The 20,237-nt window shown below is 36.0% G+C and overlaps 1 protein-coding gene across 4 annotated transcripts in view; it reads left to right on the top strand.

Moving 5' to 3' along the window:
* Positions 1 to 6,813, top strand: part of LOC130228847 (serine protease FAM111A) — a 40,134-nt gene extending 33,321 nt beyond the window's left edge. For all 4 annotated transcript variants that reach the window (XM_056457320.1, XM_056457323.1, XM_056457322.1 and 1 more), the window contains 2 exons: positions 1,982 to 2,038; positions 3,987 to 6,813. In XM_056457320.1, the coding sequence (XP_056313295.1) occupies positions 1,982 to 2,038; positions 3,987 to 5,786 (1,857 nt within the window). In that variant the 3' untranslated portion in view covers positions 5,787 to 6,813. The remainder of the gene's footprint in view (positions 1 to 1,981; positions 2,039 to 3,986) is intronic.
* Positions 6,814 to 20,237: the final 13,424 nt, after the last annotated feature.

The following is a 20,237-nucleotide window of genomic DNA, read 5'->3' on the forward strand; positions in this document are numbered from 1 at the left end:
TCAATTCTGACTTTATAATTCGGACTTAATAACTCTCAATTCTGACTTTATAATTCGGACTTAATAACTCTCAATTCTGAATTTATAATTCGAACTTAATAACTCGCAATTCTGACTTAAAAACTTGCAATTCTGACTTTATTATTCTGACTTAAAAACTCGCAATTCTGACTTAATAATTCTGACTTAAAAACTCGCAATTCGGACTTTATAATTCGGATTTAACAACTCTCAATTCTGACTTTATAATTCTGACTTAACTCGCAATTCTGACTTCATAATTCGGACTTAATAACTCTCAATTCTGACTTTATAATTCGAACTTAATAACTCTCAATTCTGACTTTATAATTCGGACTTAATAACTCTTAATTCTGACTTTATTATTCGGACTTAAAAACTCGCAATTCTGACTTAATAATTCAGACTTAATAACTCTCAATTCTGACTTTATAATTCGGACTTAATAACTCTCATTTTTGACTTTATAATTCGGACTTAATAACTCTCAATTCTGACTTTATAGCTCTCAATTCTGATTTTATGACTCGCAATTCTGACTTTATAATTCTGACTTAACTCTCAATTCTGACTATAGCTCGCAATTCTGACTTTATAATTTGGACTTAATAACTCTCAATTCTGACTTTATAATTCTGACTTAATAACTCTCAATTCTGACTTTATAGCTCGCAATTCTGACTTAATTATTCTGACTTAATAACTCACAATTCTGACTTTATGACTCGCAATTCTGACTTTATAATTCTGACTTAATAACTCTCAATTCTGACTGTATAATTCGGACTTAATAATTCTCAATTCTGACTTAATAGCTCGCAATTCTGATTTAATGACTCGCAATTCTGACTTAAAAACTCGCAATTCTGACTTAATAGTTCTGACTTAATAATTATGACTTAAAAACTCGCAATTCTGACTTTGACTCGCAATTCTGACTTTAAAACTCGCAATTCTGCCTTTATGACTCGCAATTCTGACTTTAAAACTCGCAATTTTGAATTAATAATTCTGACTTAATAATTCTGACTTAAAAACTCTCAATTCTAACTTTATAGCTCGCAATTCTGACTTAATAATTCGGACTTAATAACTCTCAATTCTAACTTTATAGCTCGCAATTCTGACTTTATAGCTCGCAATTCTGACTTTATGACTCGCAATTCTGACTTAAAAACTTGCAATTCTGACTTAATAGTTCTGACTTAATAATTCTGACTTAAAAACTTGCAATTCTGACTTTATGACTCACAATTCTGACCTAACTCGCAATTCTGACTTGATAATTCTGACTTAATAATTCTGACTTAAAAACTCGCAATTCTGACTTTATAACTCGCAATTCTGACTTTATGACTCGCAATTCTGACTTTATAATTCTGACTTAAAAACTCGCAATTTTGACTTTATGACTCCCAATTCTGAATTTATAATTCGCACTTAATAACTCTCAATTCTGACTTTATAACTCGCAATTCGGACTTTATAATTCAGACTTAATAACTCTCAATTCTGACTTTATAGCTCGCAATTCTGACTTAACTCACAATTCTGACTTTATAATAATTTTTTTATGCAAATTTTTTTTTCAATACATTTTTTTTTTTATCATTCAGTGGCAGGAACAGGCTTCCCTACTCTGCTAACATTGTAACACTAGCATTATATGTTTTATAATGCTGATCATGCACCATGTTTTAAACTGAGTATGAAAAAAATGGAGTAGGGGAGAGTGGGGATGGTTGCAACACGTTTTGCATTTCCTTCAGTTTCTCAGAGACTCAGAGACCATTCGGCTATTATTGTTTTTGCTTTTTATTATGTTATCATGTTTGGTGTAAATAGGCTGTAATATTCCACTTGTGTGTTGTTTTTCATTATTTAAATTAGGATGAAAACATAATATCAATAAATAATGCTAAACTGTGTTAATTTTAGTTTAATTGTTGACATTTGGCAGGAAAAGATGGCTCATTCACCAAAGCCAGAAGAGAAATACTCCAAACACCTACAACAGGTAAATAACTTTGATTTACACTTCATTCAAAAATTTCAGTTCTCTAATAAATCTTTGTGTTATTCAAGATGTATATGGCTCACTGTTTCTTCAGATAACTATTTGAAATCTTATTCAAATTTAAATGTGTGTATATACACAACGCCAAATCAGAAAAAGTTGTGACAGTATGGCAAATGCAAAATAAATTAAAAAGTGATTTCTAAATTTACTTTGACTTGTATTTCATTGCAGACAACACAATAAACATTATTTAATGTGTTCCTGGTGATTTTTATAGTTTTTGTTTTGAAAATAAACATGTATTCCAATTTTGGTTCTTGCAACACATTTTAAAAAAAAAATCAGTAAAGCATTTACCACTTTGTAATGCTGCCATTCCTTTTCACAACACTTAAAAGACGTTTAGGGGCTTAAGACACCAAGTCATGAAGTGTTTCAGGTGTAATTTTGTCCTGTTCTTTCTGCAAACAAGTCTAAACGTGGGTAACAGTACGTTGTTGCATTTTATGCTTCAAAATGTGCCACACATTCTCATTAGAGGACTGGACCTGCAGACAGGCCGGTCAAGTACCTGTATCCTCTTCCTCCGCAGCCAGGATTTTGTAATGTGTGCAGAATGTAGTTTTGCATCGTCTTGTTGAAATATGCAAAGGAAGGCAGCATATTGTGCTCCAAAATCTCCATGTACTTTTCAGCAGTAATGATGCCATCACAGAAGTGCAAGTTACCTTTGATAAACCCTGGTTTTTTGCTGGTAACAGTCTGGATGATCCTTTTCTTCTTTGGACCGAAGCATATGGTGTCCATTTTTTACAAAAAATACTTTAAATACTGATTCATCTGACCACAGTACACATTTCCACTGTGTGATGGTCCATCCCAGATGCTTCTAAGCCCAGAGAAGTGGATGGCGCTTCTGGACACTGTTAACATAGGGCTTTCTTTTGGCACAGTACAGTTTTAACTGGCATTTGTGGATGTAACTACATGTTGTCGACTTGACAAAGGTTTGCCAAAGTAGTCCTGAGCCCATGTGGTGATATCGCCTATAGATGAATGAGGATTCTTGATGCAGTGCTGCCTGAGAAAATGGAGATCACTATAGTTCAGCTTGCACTCTTGTCATTTTCGCACTGAAATTACTCCAGATTGCTTGAATCTTTAATTATGTTATGCACTGCTGAAGGTGAAATATCCAAATGTCTTCCTATCCTTCTTTGAGGAACATTGTTTTTAAATATTTCAATAATTGGCGATCCCCAGCCCATCTTTGCTCCTAAAGGACTAGACCTTTCTTGGATGCTGCTTCTGTACCAAATCATAATTACAATCACCTGTTGACATCACCTGTTTCTAATCACATCATCATTTAACCAATTTACCTGATTACTAGCCCTAAACTGCTCCTGTCCCAGCTTTTTTTGGAATGTGTTGCAGGTCTGAATGACAGGAAAGGATGTATATTTACAAATGATTATATTCCTAAGTGGAGATATTGATGTTGTGCTGAGTTCTTTAGAAAATGTACATTTCTATTTATTGTTTTTATTATTATTGTGTGCATACTTAAATCTGGTCCTTTTTAATAGGTAGTTGAAACAAACATTTAAATGTTTTTAGGTTTTAAACGCTTATTAAATGACAATGTGACAATATTTTTAGTCAGTTTATAAAGTAATACGTTTTAATAATGTAATAATTGTTAATACATTATGAGCTCAAAATTTTATTGTTTAGAGAAAAATGTTCCATTATGAACATTCCATAACAACAATAATGTAAATTATTGCATTATGTGCAGCTTTTTGACATTCAGTTAGTACGTTGAGTTTCTACAGTATCCCTTTAACACAAAGTAATAAAAAAATGTAGAATTTCAAATGTTTCTTCAGTGGTATTTACTAAAACATTTGTACATAATGGATTGTTTATCTAAATTTTACAGAGAGCAGAAGAACAAGAACACACTTTCAGGTTTTGTTTCGACTCTGATCCTGATCCAATTGTTGTGGAATGTAACACATCTATGACTGTGCTCGCTGCTCTTGAACAAAAAGAAACATTTCAGAATAATAAGAGTATTAGAGACACCAAGAAAGTAATGGTAATCGAGAGAGCTGATGGAGCTGCTGTGAAAACAGATTTTCCATGCAGTCTTATTGAAAAAGATGAGACCTTAAAAATATCCTTCATCAAAAATGAAATGAAAAAGAAAGAGACACAAGCAATACTTTCATTACCTAGAACAGACCTAGTCAAGTTCTACATTAAAGCAACAGGAAAGACGAGTGTGATGTCCATTATAAAAAGCAATGAACTAAGAAACAAAGTAGATTATGCATGTGTTTATGGGTTAGAAGAAGAAAAAGCTGAAATTGCTCTCAAGCGCGACGGACGATTCAATGAAAAAATATTCCATAAACTCTGTCTCCTGGCATTAGTGTCTGAAAATAAGAAGGGAAAACAAACAAGATATGAAATCTCCAGTCCTGTCAAGCTTCTTAGAAACAAGAAATTTCAGATCATGGCTGTTGATGGCAAACGGCCTGACTGCCAAAAGAAACCAAACACAATCAAGACTGAAAATGCATCAGATGTTGATTATGAAAAATATAACCCAGGACAACCTACAAACAGCGGTGAACAAGGAACAATCCAAGTGAGAGAGACAAAATCTCCAGGTCCTCCGACTACAGGCCAAGTAACTCAGAACCCTTCTGGGGATTCTGGAGGATTGTTCAACACTGAGGTTGAAGAGTTTCTGCAGAGTTCATTTGAAAATATAATGAAGAAGCTAAAACAGCGAAAGAACCCCCAGGTTCAGAAGTTCTTCCAAGAAGATTACGATAAAGGTATTCAGTGTTTCACTGAGGTGAACAAAGTGAAGCAGATCATGACACTCTCTGACTCTGTGTGTCTGATTCTAGTTGATAATTCTCCCACTGGAACAGGCTTCCTAGCCTTTGACAGATTCATCCTTACTAATGCTCATGTCATTAAGGACTTTGTTAATCGTGACACACTTAAACTTTCACGGCCTCTGGAAGCTGTATTTAATTTTGAGGTTGTAGGACCTGCGGCAAAAGTTTTGTCAGTAAAAGATGACATTGTTGCTTGTGGTTTTGAGCCTGATGATAGGCGCAGATTTTATGATTTTGCACTACTTGAATTGGTAAAGACACCTGATAACTGTCCCGAATTGTTCAAACGTTATATACATTCCCCTCCTCCAAACCGTGGTGGGATCTACATTGTGGGACACCCAGGTTGTGGTGTCAAGAAGATGGACCCCTGCCTCATTATTGAGCCTGAGAAACAACTCCAGAGTATAAACAAACACATATCTGACAATATGTCCTGCCCATATGTATCACTGCAATGCTGGCCGTATCTACATCAGAACAGGATAACCTATGACACTTGTATGTTTCATGGATCTTCTGGCTCCCCGGTGTTTGATGAACGCTGCAATCTGATTGGAATGCATTCTGGTGGCTTTCATTATAAAGAACAAAACAAGACGGATAGGAGTGTTATAGAATATGCCTATTCCATGCAGTCTATTGTGGAAGGCATTGTCGAACAGGTCAGGTCAAGGAGACGTGACATCTTGAATTTACTCTCTGAATTTGATTCAATTAAAGCACAGTTTAAACTTGAGAAGACTGAAGATACATCTGGAGCAATCATGCCCATTCAGGAACAAGAGAAGTATGAGAAAGAAGAGAAAATGGATGTAGACTGAAGAGACGTGTCTACTGATTGAAGACCCACAATCCATCAGGAAAAGTTTTTAACCAAATTTTCAATTCAATTTTCAAATATACAGTGGGGGAAATAAGTATTAAACACATCACCATTGTTCTCAGAAAACATATTTCTGAAGGTGCTGTTGACTTGAAATGTTGACTTGAAAATCAACCAAAGAAATCCATATAGGCTAATAAAACAAAACTGATTTGTTTACAAGTTAAGTTCTGTGTAATAAAATGAAATGACGCAGGGAAAAAGTATTGAACACATGAAGAAAGGGAAGTGTAGAAAGGCAGTGAAAGCCCAGACAGCAGCTGAAATCTCTCAGTAGTTATTCAGCAACCCTCTGCCCTTCATCAGTGTAAATGAATATCAGCTGCTTCAGTCCAACATCTACATTAGCAGGAGGATGAAGATGAAACCAGGGTGGACATTTCAGCAAGACAATGATCCAAAACACAGCCAAGCAAACGCTTAAATGCTTTCAGAGAAAGAAAATCAAGCTGTAGAATGGCCCAACCAATCACCTGATATGAATCCAATAAAAAATACAAAATAAAGCTCAGATTTGATAGACGAGACCAGGGCTTAACATTAACTCCTGTCAACCCACCAAATGTGGATAGATTTGAGCTCTGGCGGGTAAGACAGCTGCTTCCACTGGCCACTTAAATAATTTTTGAATTGTAGTTTTCTTATAGCAGGGTTCGACAAAAAGGATGGCCCAATGTGCATGCAAATGTGATCTTAGAATCGAGAAGTAGCACGACTGACAAAAATAACTGTGTTCGAGCAAGCAAAAGAAAGCAGGTGAATACCTTATGAGAGGATGATTACTCGTGCGCACAGGTGATGTGATTTTTCGTATTTACTTGCGCAAAACAATTGTATGTGTGTGTGTGTGTGTGTGTGTATAGGAAATGCAACTGGTACGATCGGTTCTCTTTGAAATAGACTAGACAAAAAGCAATGATCGTGCACCCACAGTCCTGCTTCTGCTGCTTTCAAGAACTCAAGATTGAATGAATATATATATATATATATATATATATATATATATATATATATATATATATATATATATATATATATATATATATATATATATATATATATGTCCTTTTGTAAGCAACAGCCGTCACTGCAGGCCTAACAGGCCTAACATTAACCGTGAGCATGTGATCATCCTTTCATTATCACACGCAGTGTGTTTTTCACCTGCTTTCTTTTGCTTACAGTTATTTTTGTTAATATGGTTTAATTATCATCCTTTACAACAACATTGCTTTAATATGAGATTAACTCCCCATTTATGTTTAGTACCTGCTGATCTGGGACCTTTAGCCAGGACAGATTACTGTGCATATTTTAGATACATGTCAAGAAATCTTTTTAAATGTCAATTTTTATAAAAGGAAAGTTTTGTTGAATTAAAAAGTGCATGTATGCAGCTATATTTTGCTTGTTTTGATACATTTAAAATATGTGGTTAAGTAATAATCATTTATTTTCGGTGTGGTCAGAGATCAATTTGGTAAATACTTAATTCTGAGCCCTAAAAAGTCATGTTAAATTTAAAGCTAATTGCAATGCAACGTAACCCATTTACTCATGCACAGTAAGCAAGCTCATACACAACACACACAAAAAGTGAAATGAATAGGGAGGCATGTGGAAAACACAAAACCTAAAGTCATTTTAGCAAGTCAAAATCACATTTATTCATTTAAAATATATTTTCCAAACAACAAAAGTGTGGCTTGTGAAAATGGCAAGTGACTAGTAACGTTGGAAATCTACTAGCCACAGTGGCTGGTGATCAAAAAAGTTAATGTCAAGCCCTGGAGGAGACCCACAGAACCATCAAGATTTTTACACTCTGTTAAAGTCTGAGCAACGCATGTGACTTCATTCTCCATATGAGAGGCGTCTTTAAGCTGCCATCACCAAAACAGCCTTCTATATAAAGTATTAAATACGTTTCAGTAGTTATGTCATTAGTAGTCATTACACAGAACTCATTTTTCAGATTTGATTTAGTTTTGTTTCATTTTTATGTTTGTGTTGTTTAAGTTTTTACCAAAATCTGGTTTAATTCCAGGTCAACAACTCCTTTATAAATATTATTCCCAGAAAAAAACATGATGTGTTCAATACTCTCCTATATATATATATATATATATCTATATAAATGTACTGTTAAAGAAAAACTTAACCAAACCCACATAAAAGACACATTCAGGATATACTTTTAAAGTACAATATTAAGCAACTACAGTACAATAAATACATTATCACACATGCTATTCTGAAAAACAACAGTAAAATGAACAAAACAACAGGTGTGTAATGTAAATGTAAATATGTAAATAGTTTCTGGGAATAAATTGGCAAGATAAACTGCTTAAAAGAGCAGAATATGATGAATGTGTAAAAGAAGTGATGAATCAAAGAAGATCAAGTGAATATCAGTCCAAGAACTGCTTACAGTTATGAAATGGATGACATGGGCATGCAATTTGAAGCAACAGAAATTAAGTCTTGAATGAATCTGTGCACACTGATACAGCCATTTCCTTCAGAGGAAGTGTGGTATTGTCATTTTATTCATAGACTGAAAATGCCATTTTGACTTTCTCTTTTTAAAACATTTTATTGTATTGTCTTTACAATGTAATTAATATACACGTGTGTACTCATATAAAATGATTACTCATACCTATTTTTCAGTTTTCGTTTTATTTGTTTTAGTAATTTGACATCGATTGATCTTCAATCTTTTACTGTAATGACAAAGTACAGATAAAACAGATGAACTGATATGACTGTACTGTTATGAGATATCAATAAAATGCATTTAAGAAAGTTTGCATTCATTGAGTGTTATTACAATACGTCAGCTGTTCTTTCTGCTTTCATGATAAAGATGTACTTTAAAGCAAATACAATATGAAAATGCAGTACTACTGTACAATATTTCATTTAATTTATGTTTACCTCATAAAATGTGATTGTTATTCTGATTGATTGTTGAGTTCTAAGATTGGCCTGGTAAATGCTGAGAATATCTTGTACATAGTAAAGGCTAATTTATACTTCTGTGTCGAGCGATCGGTGTGACCCACGGTGCCTGCCTTGTGCTTTTATATTTCTGTGTGCTGTTTGTGTTGCTCTGCAATAACACTGCTGAAAAGCTAGCTGGCAGTAGGTTTTATGTTCCTCTGTATTGAGTTTCTTCGCAGGTGTTTTATTTTTTCTGAACGGGACCTTAAAGGGCACCTATGGTGGAAAATCTTCTTTTTAAGCTGCTTGGACAGACATATGTGCATGTATGGTGTATAGACCGTCATATTGGGATGAAATAAACACACCCAGTGCTTTTTTCAATTTAACAACATAAAAACGGTGGACCAATTGGAGCGGTTTTCAGATCGACCACTACCTGACGTAGGAGAGCGGTCCCCCCGCCCACCAATATTGATTGACAGCTGCGCGCATTAACATGTCCGGTAGTCATGTGTATAATCATATCAACAAAAGAAGACGAGCGCAAAGCAACCGGGAATAAAAGGTGTTCAGTTCGCTAGGATCATCATCAAACGTGATCAAGAGTGAGTTTTACATGTTTAAAATGTTTAAAAACAGCATGTGTGTAATGAATTACAGCGATTCACTTCAGATTCCCTTCATCACCACAGCCGCGTGTCAGAACAATTATAAAGGAAGACGCTTCAATCCCAGTTTGTGGACGTTAAATCGGGTTTATTTTGTTCGTTATCACAACAGACATTCATACAGCAGTGAATAATAACATGTATCCTGTCACATTTGTGTGCAAAGAGAGTGCAAAGCTAAACGCGCGCGCTGTCTGTGTCTGTGTGTGTGCGTTTCTTGTCTGCGCTGTGTGTGTGCGTTTCGTGTCTGCGCTGTGTGTGTGCGTGAACTTTGTAATGACATTGTGTGTGACTCATCATTGCAACTCAACAAATGCATCAAATACTCATTGGTAAAGTTCTTATTGTAGTATTTCTCACAAAGGTACGTGAGATCTGCTTCCTTTATGTCTGTCTGTTGTCTGACGCAGCCGAGGGAGAAGATTAAGGCACGCAGAAAGGCAGGGTAGGAGGGTAGGAAGGCGCAGCACACAAAAAACACCTCCTGGTGCAAAAATGTATAAAATAGAATTTAATAAAAGGTATAATAAATAATCTGATGGGTGTTTTGAGCTGAAACTTTACAGACACATTCTGGAGACACAAAATAATCATATTAAATCTGGAAAAAGGGGTAACCTAGGTGCCCTTTAATGTACAAGTAGCTAAAACTCACTCATTCAGAAGCGAGAACCGGTGGACAACTTTAATCATAAGGTAAACACAAATCAAAAGTTTCCATCTGGAGCTCCTTCACAAGAGACTCGACACTTGTAAACACTCACTCCATCGGGCTTGCGGCTCTCAGCACTGTCTACACTTGTCATCGATACCAAGCTGACCAATCACAGAGCTTGCACTACGTGCTGTTGTGACGTGTAGTTACATTTTTGAGAGGTACACGACAGCATCAGCCACGGTGAGGGGTGTGCGCCTACTCGAAGGCTGCACTGGACCATACGTGTGAGCTTGATGCAGAAGTATAAATTAGCCTTAAATATAATAATAAAAAACATCCTGTGGATTAAATACTTAACTGTTTAAATGAAAAGTTTAATTGTAAATAAAGTACCCCATTATAAAAAAACACTATTTTCAGCTCTATTTTAACACATCACCTGTTTTTAGTTTTTATATGTGTAGCCTATATTCCGGTGGCCAGAAAACACCAGCAAATTAAGAAGACAGCACATACGCTGCAAATCCTCACAACACATAAAAAAGCTGGCATATGTACTATTGTCCTTTCCAAACTTGTATAAGGACAACAGCAATGTTTTCTCAGTTTGTGATCCTCTGAGAAAATGGGTTGATGGTCGCATATGAAACCTCTGAAACATGCCCTAAAGGCTTGGCAAAGCCAGACAGAGCTTATAGTATGGAAGTGCTGACAAAATGCTAGTGCTGACACAGGCACCCATGCAGACAGAAAGCACGGAGGACAACACAAAAAGAAACAACAGAGATACTGAGGTAGCAGCTGCAATGAGCTGAGATGAGAGCGGAGACTTAAGATAACCTGACTCTTAAGATAACCTGCCGCCTGGGCTGAAGCTTAACAAGCCACCTTCTGACAGCCAGTGCAACAACGGGCCCAGGCTGACCAGCTTAAAGGTGTCAAGTGCAACAGAGGTATAAACCCTCTACTAAAAAAAAAACTACCAACTAGCATTCAAAGGAGTTAACACACCTGCCACAGCAAAACTTAAAGACTTTGACAAGCTGGCTAGAAACCATCCACATTACCGGCAACAAACCTCTAGGTCGACACGACCAACCAAAGACTCTGGTCCCATGCCATAATACCCTCTGAGCTAAATGGCACTGATGAACTCCAGGCTAGTAACTTTTGAAATTAAACTGCTCTGACACAGCATCCTGGAAACAGCCCCGGATGCCCAGTCAGTGGAAGTCACCTGTCATCCAACACTGATCTACAGCCTGCATTGCTTTCCTGTCTCTCTACAGCATTCAGACATGCCCTGCTGACATATCAAGCAGACTCACAGGACTACACGCAGCATCAGGCAAACAGGTGCACTATAAGGAAGTGTACCCTGCTGAGTCTCACAATCTCAGCAGAGCAAACTCTCCCACCATCCCTTACATTAATACTAAAAGGGCTTTTTGATGTGACAACTCGGTGCTAACGACAAACCATGCAGAAACCACCCAGAGGACATCATCTTCCAAGGTCCAATCTTTAGGGAGATAATGGGATCTCTCATTATGTCTGCCTGAAAAGTGTCTGATCTTCCTCTTTACCATCGCCGGCTGTTCTCTAAAGTAAAGACAACAGCTTTTGAAAAGGGGGGGGAAGATCAAACATATTGCATTGTTACATAAACTTTTTAAGCAGCGCTCACACACTGACAAAGTCAACCCACTGGGAGGTGATAAGAGCTCACACCGAGGGTCTAGTTTCTATGATTACAATCTTGATAGACGAGCCTCAAAGCCTTTCACACTCACATGGTGATCACTCACAGAACTAGACCTTGTTAAAACAGCCATTACTAAATCACAGAATGTTTTTGTGTGTGTATGTTCATGTTCTTTGTGACCTATGTAAAATGGTATGCCTGTGCTAAATAGAGTTTACTGATGATTTTCTCATGGTATATCAATCTTCTTTGAGGTAAAATCCTTAGAAGCATTGCTTAACAACTTACACCCAAACATCACAGAAGTGTTTGGTATGTATGCACAGCTTATGTGGTTTAAAGAACAACTGTATGCATTATATTAAAGTACTTGTATCGCACTATTTAACAAGCAAATCACCAGACGTAAACAAAGGGAGATAAAACTGACTAGAAGGCATCTTCCCACTGGCCAACTCATCTCCTGATTTGTGACATCAGCAACCCTATTTAAGGAAGTCATGACCAATTGTCTCTCTCTTCAACTTCACTCTTAAACTTTCTGTTCTGCTCTTAATGGTTACAAGCCAAAATATGACCTGGGCCCTTGGGGCCTCACCCAAGCTGGGGCCAGGCTTCAGCCTTCTCACTCTTCAGAGACTTTCGTCATCAACCTGGACAATTCCAACTCATAACCTCGCTGGAATGCTAATCAACCGATCAGAATAGAAAAGAACCAGCAACGAATAATCCGGAGACTTCCAGGCCAGCACACATTGCATAAGCCACAACACAAAGGAAACTATCCCAGTACGATTTAGGTATCAGATATGCTACTTTATCATTTCCTTTGTTAAGATAAGGTGATTCAGTTTTCTTTGGTGATTTGTTTTGGGTTATTGAGGTTGAATTGCAGCTCTCTCTTTTCTTGGGGCCTTAACAGCCCTGTTCTCTGTCTCACTCTCTCTCTCTCTCTCACACACACACACACACACACACACACACACACACACACACACACACACACAGACACACAGACACACACACACACACACACACATGCATGTTGTAAATAAATGTGTTGTCTTTACCTTTTTGGAACTATTGTTTGTGTCTAAGCAGATATATTGTTTTTTACTCAGTGTAACTTGTGTAAACAAGTCATTTAACCTCAAAGATAAAGCCACAGGTTGTCCTAATGCGTAATGTAGAAAGATTATTTATTTTTCCAGACCAGAAAATTACTTGATCTTTGAATTAATAGACAAATAAATTGTAGGCTCCAACAGATGAGCAGTTCAATTTAATGTAATTTTGGTTCAGCTACCGTATATTCATAATTAAATAATAACTTATTATCAATTATTAATATTTATACGATATATGAACATACTGCACGAATTTAGTTGTCTTAATTTTTTTGCAGACAGTTATTTTTATTTTACTACATTTACATTATACAGGGCTGTACATTTTGCAAACTATTGACCACAAGTGGAAATACATTTGACTACAATAATTTTTAATGGTGGAAAATCCCCACCCAGACAGAGAGCTGTCATCTGACTCAATGACTTCTGACTTCTAATTCTGACTTAATATATTTGCATCTACTCAGTCCCAATAACCAGAACATAAATTTTCATTTACGAATAGGAAAATATTATATTATATTCTATAATTTAATTAATTCAATGTGTTGAGCAGCCATTGTTTCATTTTCACTTGCCTGTATTTTTCAAGTGATTATCAGGTTGAGATGCGTTTGATTAAAGTCTTGGCAAAACTCTGTAGCTTAATATTTAATATAATGTTCAATTTAATTCATGTTTATTTCTATAGCGCTTTAACAATGTAGATTGTGTCAAAGCAGCTTCACATAGAAATTCTAGTAAATTAAAACTGTGTCAGTCCAGTTTTCAGAGTTGAAGTTCAGTTCAGTGTGGTTTAATATTCACTGCTGAAAGTCCAAACACTGAAGAACAAATCCATCGACGCGCAGCTCCACAAGTCCCAAACCAAGCAAGCCACTGGCGATAGCAGCGAGGAACAAACTCTAACAATTGACGAAAGTGAAGAAAAAAAAAACCTTGAGAGAAACCAGGCCTGGAGAACACTAGACATCCATTGTGGAGAAGCTGCAGGTGTGAGTAGTTCACCGGCGAGTGTTCAGGCTGGCCCATAGGATCACGCGGAGACTCGTCTGTCACTGGGGTCTTTCAGAAATCAGTCTCATGCTCTCCACTCCTCCATGACCACCACAGCAGCTGCTCAAGATACAGCCTGGTCCAAGATTATGGACGCCTCTAGAAGTCCTCTATGGTTGGCATCATCTTTTCACAGGACTTAAATCACTTGTTAATAAATATACTATGATGTATGTATTATAGTATATTAATACTTGTGCAATTACAAAAAACACAACTGTTTTGTTAGTCAGTAGTGCTTTGAATAGATTTTAATAATGCAATTTGAACTGTTTTAAAGGAAAAAGCCTAATGATCACATTCCCTGCATCCCAATGAGTGTACTGTGCATTCTGAATATGCCAGTGTCTTCAGAATGGGCTACCGGCAGCTCAATCCTTCAAGTTTAATCTATTAAAGTACCACTACACCCACCTCTTTTGGTTCAAGTCTACCTCAGAATTTTTTCCAAAAAATGCTTCATGAAGGGCGCTGAGCTCTGTTAGCAGAGGGAAGTGTGGGCGTGGCCAGCAGAGCAGGGGAAAAAGAGTGGAGCGAACAACTGTTGTCAGTTGGCTCACAAAATGAGACACAAACCGTGAGGAGATGCATAATTTTAGAGTTTACGAAGTTAAAATGCAAAGAAATAAACAGTAATTTAATGCCCTGCTACATTTGTTATTCATACTTTCATATACACATAACCACAATTTGTTATATCATCATAAAGATAATCATGTTTATATAAACACTATAAATGAGGAGGACTTCTCTCCTCCTGGATCCCCGAGTCTGAATGCAGACACAGTGGATAGCAGTGCAGCAGGTCTCTTTCCCTATCTATTCCAAGCATTAACCCTGCCGGTAATCTGGAGGCTTTAAAACATAGGCGAACACAGCTGCTCGGATATAGGTGACGTGTCTGAATGGTAACAAAGTCCACTGATATAAGACAAAGTCCACCATTCTCCAATTCTCGTACAGCTCTCCCGACAAAAATGCTTGCTGCAAACCAACAACTTTGCTGTGTAGACTTGACAGCATCGCGGGAAAAACATGCAACAAATCCCGTGGATCATGGAAACAAACACATACGGCCCGTGTCGTGTGCGGTCTCACTCTCACCCAGTCATTGGGTCTCACAGCTTGGCAGGTCTGCCTTGCCTTCTGAAAGCATGTGCTCTCTAGAATAATTAAGAAGCAGGGTCTTCTCTAGGGGTGTCAAAATTAATTGTTTCTTCGCTGCCCCGCGATGCAGATGCAGACAATTCGGTATCAGTTCAGTAATAATCATAACCGGTTATTGTGTACCAACGTCATTTATCTCATATGTCGCTGTAGCTTACTATGGCAAGGGAGGCGAGCGTGAGTATTTACAGCGCTCCAACTACATAAAATCGCAGAAACTCTACACAATTTCATTGAGTGTGTGTTTGCTGGACAGTCTTTCACTGACACTTACAGCAGAAGCCCCTATTTCACTGCTATTGAGAGAATGAAAGTAAACTCCATTTCTCTCTCTCACTGTGACCCATTGACCGGCTGCATGACTTTTCCTCTCCTCTCGGCTGTTACAGCGATACTTATATATACAGACACGAGTGCGCGGGTTTTCTCCCCCGTGTCTATCATGGATCAGCCGCTGCAGTGTTGCCAGATGTCTGATTCCAGCCCAAAAACTAATCCAAAACCCGCCGAAATGCCTATCCAAAACCACCCAATCTGGCAACACTGCGCCACTGCTGTTTATCAGTGTCACTTATCGGTGAACAGCGTCTGTGAAGTAAAATATGAAATTGTGTATGGAAAGCATCGTCAATGCACCGTGATGCACCGAGGTATCGAATTGAACCGAATCGATAGCGTAATAAGCGTAACCGAACTGTGAGACCAGTATAGGTTCACACCTCTAGTCTTCTCAGAGGATAAGAAAAACTCAGCTATGAATAATAATGAGAAACTGACGTGTCATCACTCCACTAGCAGATTTGCGCTATGTCACCGATTTTGATCCCGCCCCAAAAATTATTTTAAACCTGGAAGATGAAATTAGCTGACAAAAGCTCAAAATCATCCAGTTTTCCCCACAATTAAAGCTGACAGGTGCTAATGTTGTCCTAACTGATGCTCAACACACAAATCTCAAAAAAAGTCCTCCAGGGTGTCTTGAAGCTTTAAAAAAGCAGGTGTAGTGCATCTTGTCAGCTTCAAACCACCACTCTATTAAACAATAAACCGGTTTCAAATAGTTCATAGCTTAGCATCAAATGACCTTTACTTATGAAATTATGCAGGCGTCTGTTTGCTTGAAAAAAAAAAGCGTGCGCTGAAGAACAGCCATGACGTGTGAAGCATCAAAAGATGCTTACTACATCCTAATTGAAGGCGGTAGAATGACCTTTGAGGCTGACAAGATGCACTACCCCCATTTTTTTTTTTTAAACATGAAAGATTAGCATATTCTGAGGGGGTAGCCCAGATCGTCAGAACAAATTAGCATATACATTCGTCCCAAAGCTTAGCATGTGTTTGAAAAAAGAGAACTGATACTTTCGCTTCCTTTAGCACGGAGCCCAAAGGGGGTATAAAAGAAACCAAAGACAGAGAGAGAAGATAAACGTATAGCTGCATTTATGTTATACCCCTTCCACAATAATCTGTGTAGAAGGGTTTTTTTCATACAAAACATCATTTACATTATTAATTGGTACGGAGATAGGAATAAAGGTGAAGTCAATGGATGTGTAGTGAATGAAAACGAGCAAGAAACTGCTTCGCCATTCAGATTCTCGTTAAAGGTAATGTAAGCTTTCGTTATTTCAGTTCGCTGTTGGCCAGAAATTTACTTTGCTAACAAAACTTAAGCATAATTTAGAAATAACAAAACGTGTAAATTAGAAAAAAAGGCACCATTAGCATATAAATAACAAAACTTTTATTGTAATAAAACTCTGAAGTTGATTTAGTCTGAAGAAATACAGAATATAAATAATAGGCTATTTACCCATTAAGTCATTTTCTAGACTTTCAAGCTATAACTAATATTAGTAGCACTTTAAAATAACTACACACTATAAATAATTTATTAAGCATTAGCATATATTGAATTCATTATTCATTAAGCATTAACTCTACATCAATAAATGTAAGCAGTTTGTAACTGCAGCTACAAATGTACTTGACTTATAAGCACATTTATTTATAATGTGCTTATTAATTGTACTTTCATAATCTGTGACTGAATGATTTTTTTTTATAACTGAATTAAGTATTGCATTCTTTACAATCCATTTGTATTTAAGAGTAGTTGGTGGTTTTTAAGATCATTCAGAATGAGTTAGTAAATGATTAATAAACTATTGAAATCAACGTTTATATATATTATTATTCAGGCAGATAGTAATGGTTACTATGTATGTTAATAAATGCTTTATTAAATCAGCTTAATGCAGTTTTGTGATCAAAAGTGAGGACTATTTATGCTTCATAAATCCTTCATTAATCCTTTATAAGGTTTTCACAAAGCATAAATAGTCCTCACTTTAGATTAGGTCACAAAACTGGATGAAGTTGATTTAATAAAGCATTTGTTAACATTCAAATTAACTATCAGTATATGCCTGAATAATAAGATAATTTAAATAAGATATAAATGTTAATTTTAATAGTTTATTAATCATTTACTAACTCATTCTGAATAATCTTTAAAAACCACCAACCATTCTTAAATAACTGCTTTGTAAATGATGCAATACTTTAGTAATGAAAAATAAATCATTAACAAAGTATGACAACACAATTATTAAGCACATTATAAATGTGATTAGAAGTCAAAAATACAGTGTTTATAGCTGCAGTTATAAACTTCTTACTAACGTCTGTGTTGAGTTAATGCTTAACAACTAATGAAATCACTATTTGCTAATGCTTAATAAACGATTCATACTGTGTAGTTATTATAAAGTGCTTCCCAAATATTTCACAACTATATGCAGTATATTTAGCAGAATTCCATGACCAGAATTACCGAATACTGTAGATGCTCTGAAATATTACGGTAACTCTCCATTACACAACTGTTCACGTGTAAAAAAGCGCGCCCTGAAGAACAGCCCTTGACGTGTGAAGCTAGAATCCACACAGCATTATAAACAGCATTTAGTCTACTTTGACATGTTTAGTCGGTTAAGTGAAAAGAAACTGAATTATTAAATAACACCATTGTTTGTCTTTCTGTGCTGTACAGCACGTGCTGGATAGATTTAAACGTGTATTTGGAAATTACGGTCATGTAATTCTAGCTTCACACGTCAAGGCTGTTCTCCAGTGTGCGCTTTTTTCCCAAGCAAACAGACACCATGTCAGGGTTGCCAGATATAAAACATGACTTTTTCCAGCCCAAAAGCTTTCCAATATTTAATATAGATAATATTTACAGAAACAAGATGATCTGTACAATAGAGTGATGAGAGATGAATTTCTTCTACCTTCATAGTTTAGCTATTGATATAATAATTGTTTATTCATTTATTTATGTCTATAAATGTTTTTAAATCTTAGTCTCCGTTGAAGTCATTATTACTGTAAAAACCCTTTTATTTAATCAACTAATGATGCTCAGATTCTTTTATATTAAACAAAACTACATGGTATAGTATTAATTGTTGAGGTTCACCCACCCATCTACTACATGTGGGATAGTTAAACAAAGGTTTTCTACACTCTAAAACCAAACAGGTAACTTTATCAACTGTAATGAGTGCAGTTAACTCAAAATTGACTGAAAGTTAATTCTACTCATTTGAAAAGAGTTTTGAACTCAGTGATAAAGGTAATGATTTAATTAAATACCTCATTACTTCAACATAAATGGAGTAAGTTCACAGTACTCATATAGATTAGCTTTTTTGTTGCAATCGGTTTCCTCAAACGGTTTGAGTTACCTTAACTTATTGGGTTTTACTGTGCTTGATTGCTTCATTTACTTAAATGGATTATACTCATTAAGATTAGAATTTGAACTTAAATGGTTTGTAGGAATCGGTTTCCTTAAATGGTTTGAGTTACTTTAACTTAATGGGTTTTACAGTGTAAGAATGTTAGTAGAAAGACTAACATCAGAACAACGTTCTATGGACTAAAAACTAACATTCTTTAAAAATAATAATAATAAATTCCTGGCTAACCAAGTCAAAGCTGAATTTTTTTTTTTATTTGGTTATGGGAACCAAAAATTGTTAGCAGGGATATGACTTTGGGACATTCTACCAGAAACGTACATTTTTACTTATAAAAAATTTGACTTAGCTTGTCGTCCTCAAAAAAACAAGCATAAAATCATACAATTCAATGATAGAACGCATCCTTGATCACTCTCAGCTTCTTCTCCATCAAACGATTGTCACTTCCAGGTCATAGCCTTAAAGATGTATTGCATGCATTTTGTTCAATTTAATGCAAATGTGACAGGACTGACAGAAACACGGGGACAATTGTAAATTAATTTGTATAATAAAATTGTAGTATTTATTTGTGGAATTTATTTATAATTTCATGTTTTTAATCTATTGATGTGAATGATAACAACTTAAAATCGCCATTTTTGAACTTTTCTTTTTCTAAATAACAGTTTTAGCATAACAAACTATTAAAGCTGTAGGTTCAATTGGGCTATAGACAATGGCAGGGTTTGTAAATTTGTGTTTTTAATAAAGAAAAATGATCTGAGAACCAAATGAATGACATATTCCTTTACAGAACAACTCTAACCAACTATTAGTCGATTTTTTTAACAATTGGGATAAAATACCTTTTATCCACAGTATTTATGGCTTTATTTCAAGGACAGATAATGTACGTTTACGATTACAGACAGATGAAGATTACTTATTTGTACATCTATACACTCGCCTGTTACTCGTCTTCTTTTAACCAATTCCAGACCAGAAGTATTCAAAAACACACTGCTCGTCCATGTAACCTTGGGAGGAAAAAAAAATATTTGTGTTTAAAATGGAAAACTATTCTCATTCATGACAATTTGACACTTCTTATTAGCATAAAAAGAGTTACGCAAGATAACATAATGAAAAACCGACGTAATTAGCGATAAAAAAAGCTCAGTGTTCATTGATTTTACTTTTATATGTTGTGTGATGCTGCTCAAGCACGCATGAGCAAACACTGGGCTGCAGGGATTACTCATGGGAGTGTGATTTTGTAGTGTCGCATAGTTTTTAAT

Source organism: Danio aesculapii, chromosome 5 (assembly GCF_903798145.1).
Source record: "Danio aesculapii chromosome 5, fDanAes4.1, whole genome shotgun sequence".
Classification (NCBI taxonomy): domain Eukaryota; kingdom Metazoa; phylum Chordata; class Actinopteri; order Cypriniformes; family Danionidae; genus Danio; species Danio aesculapii.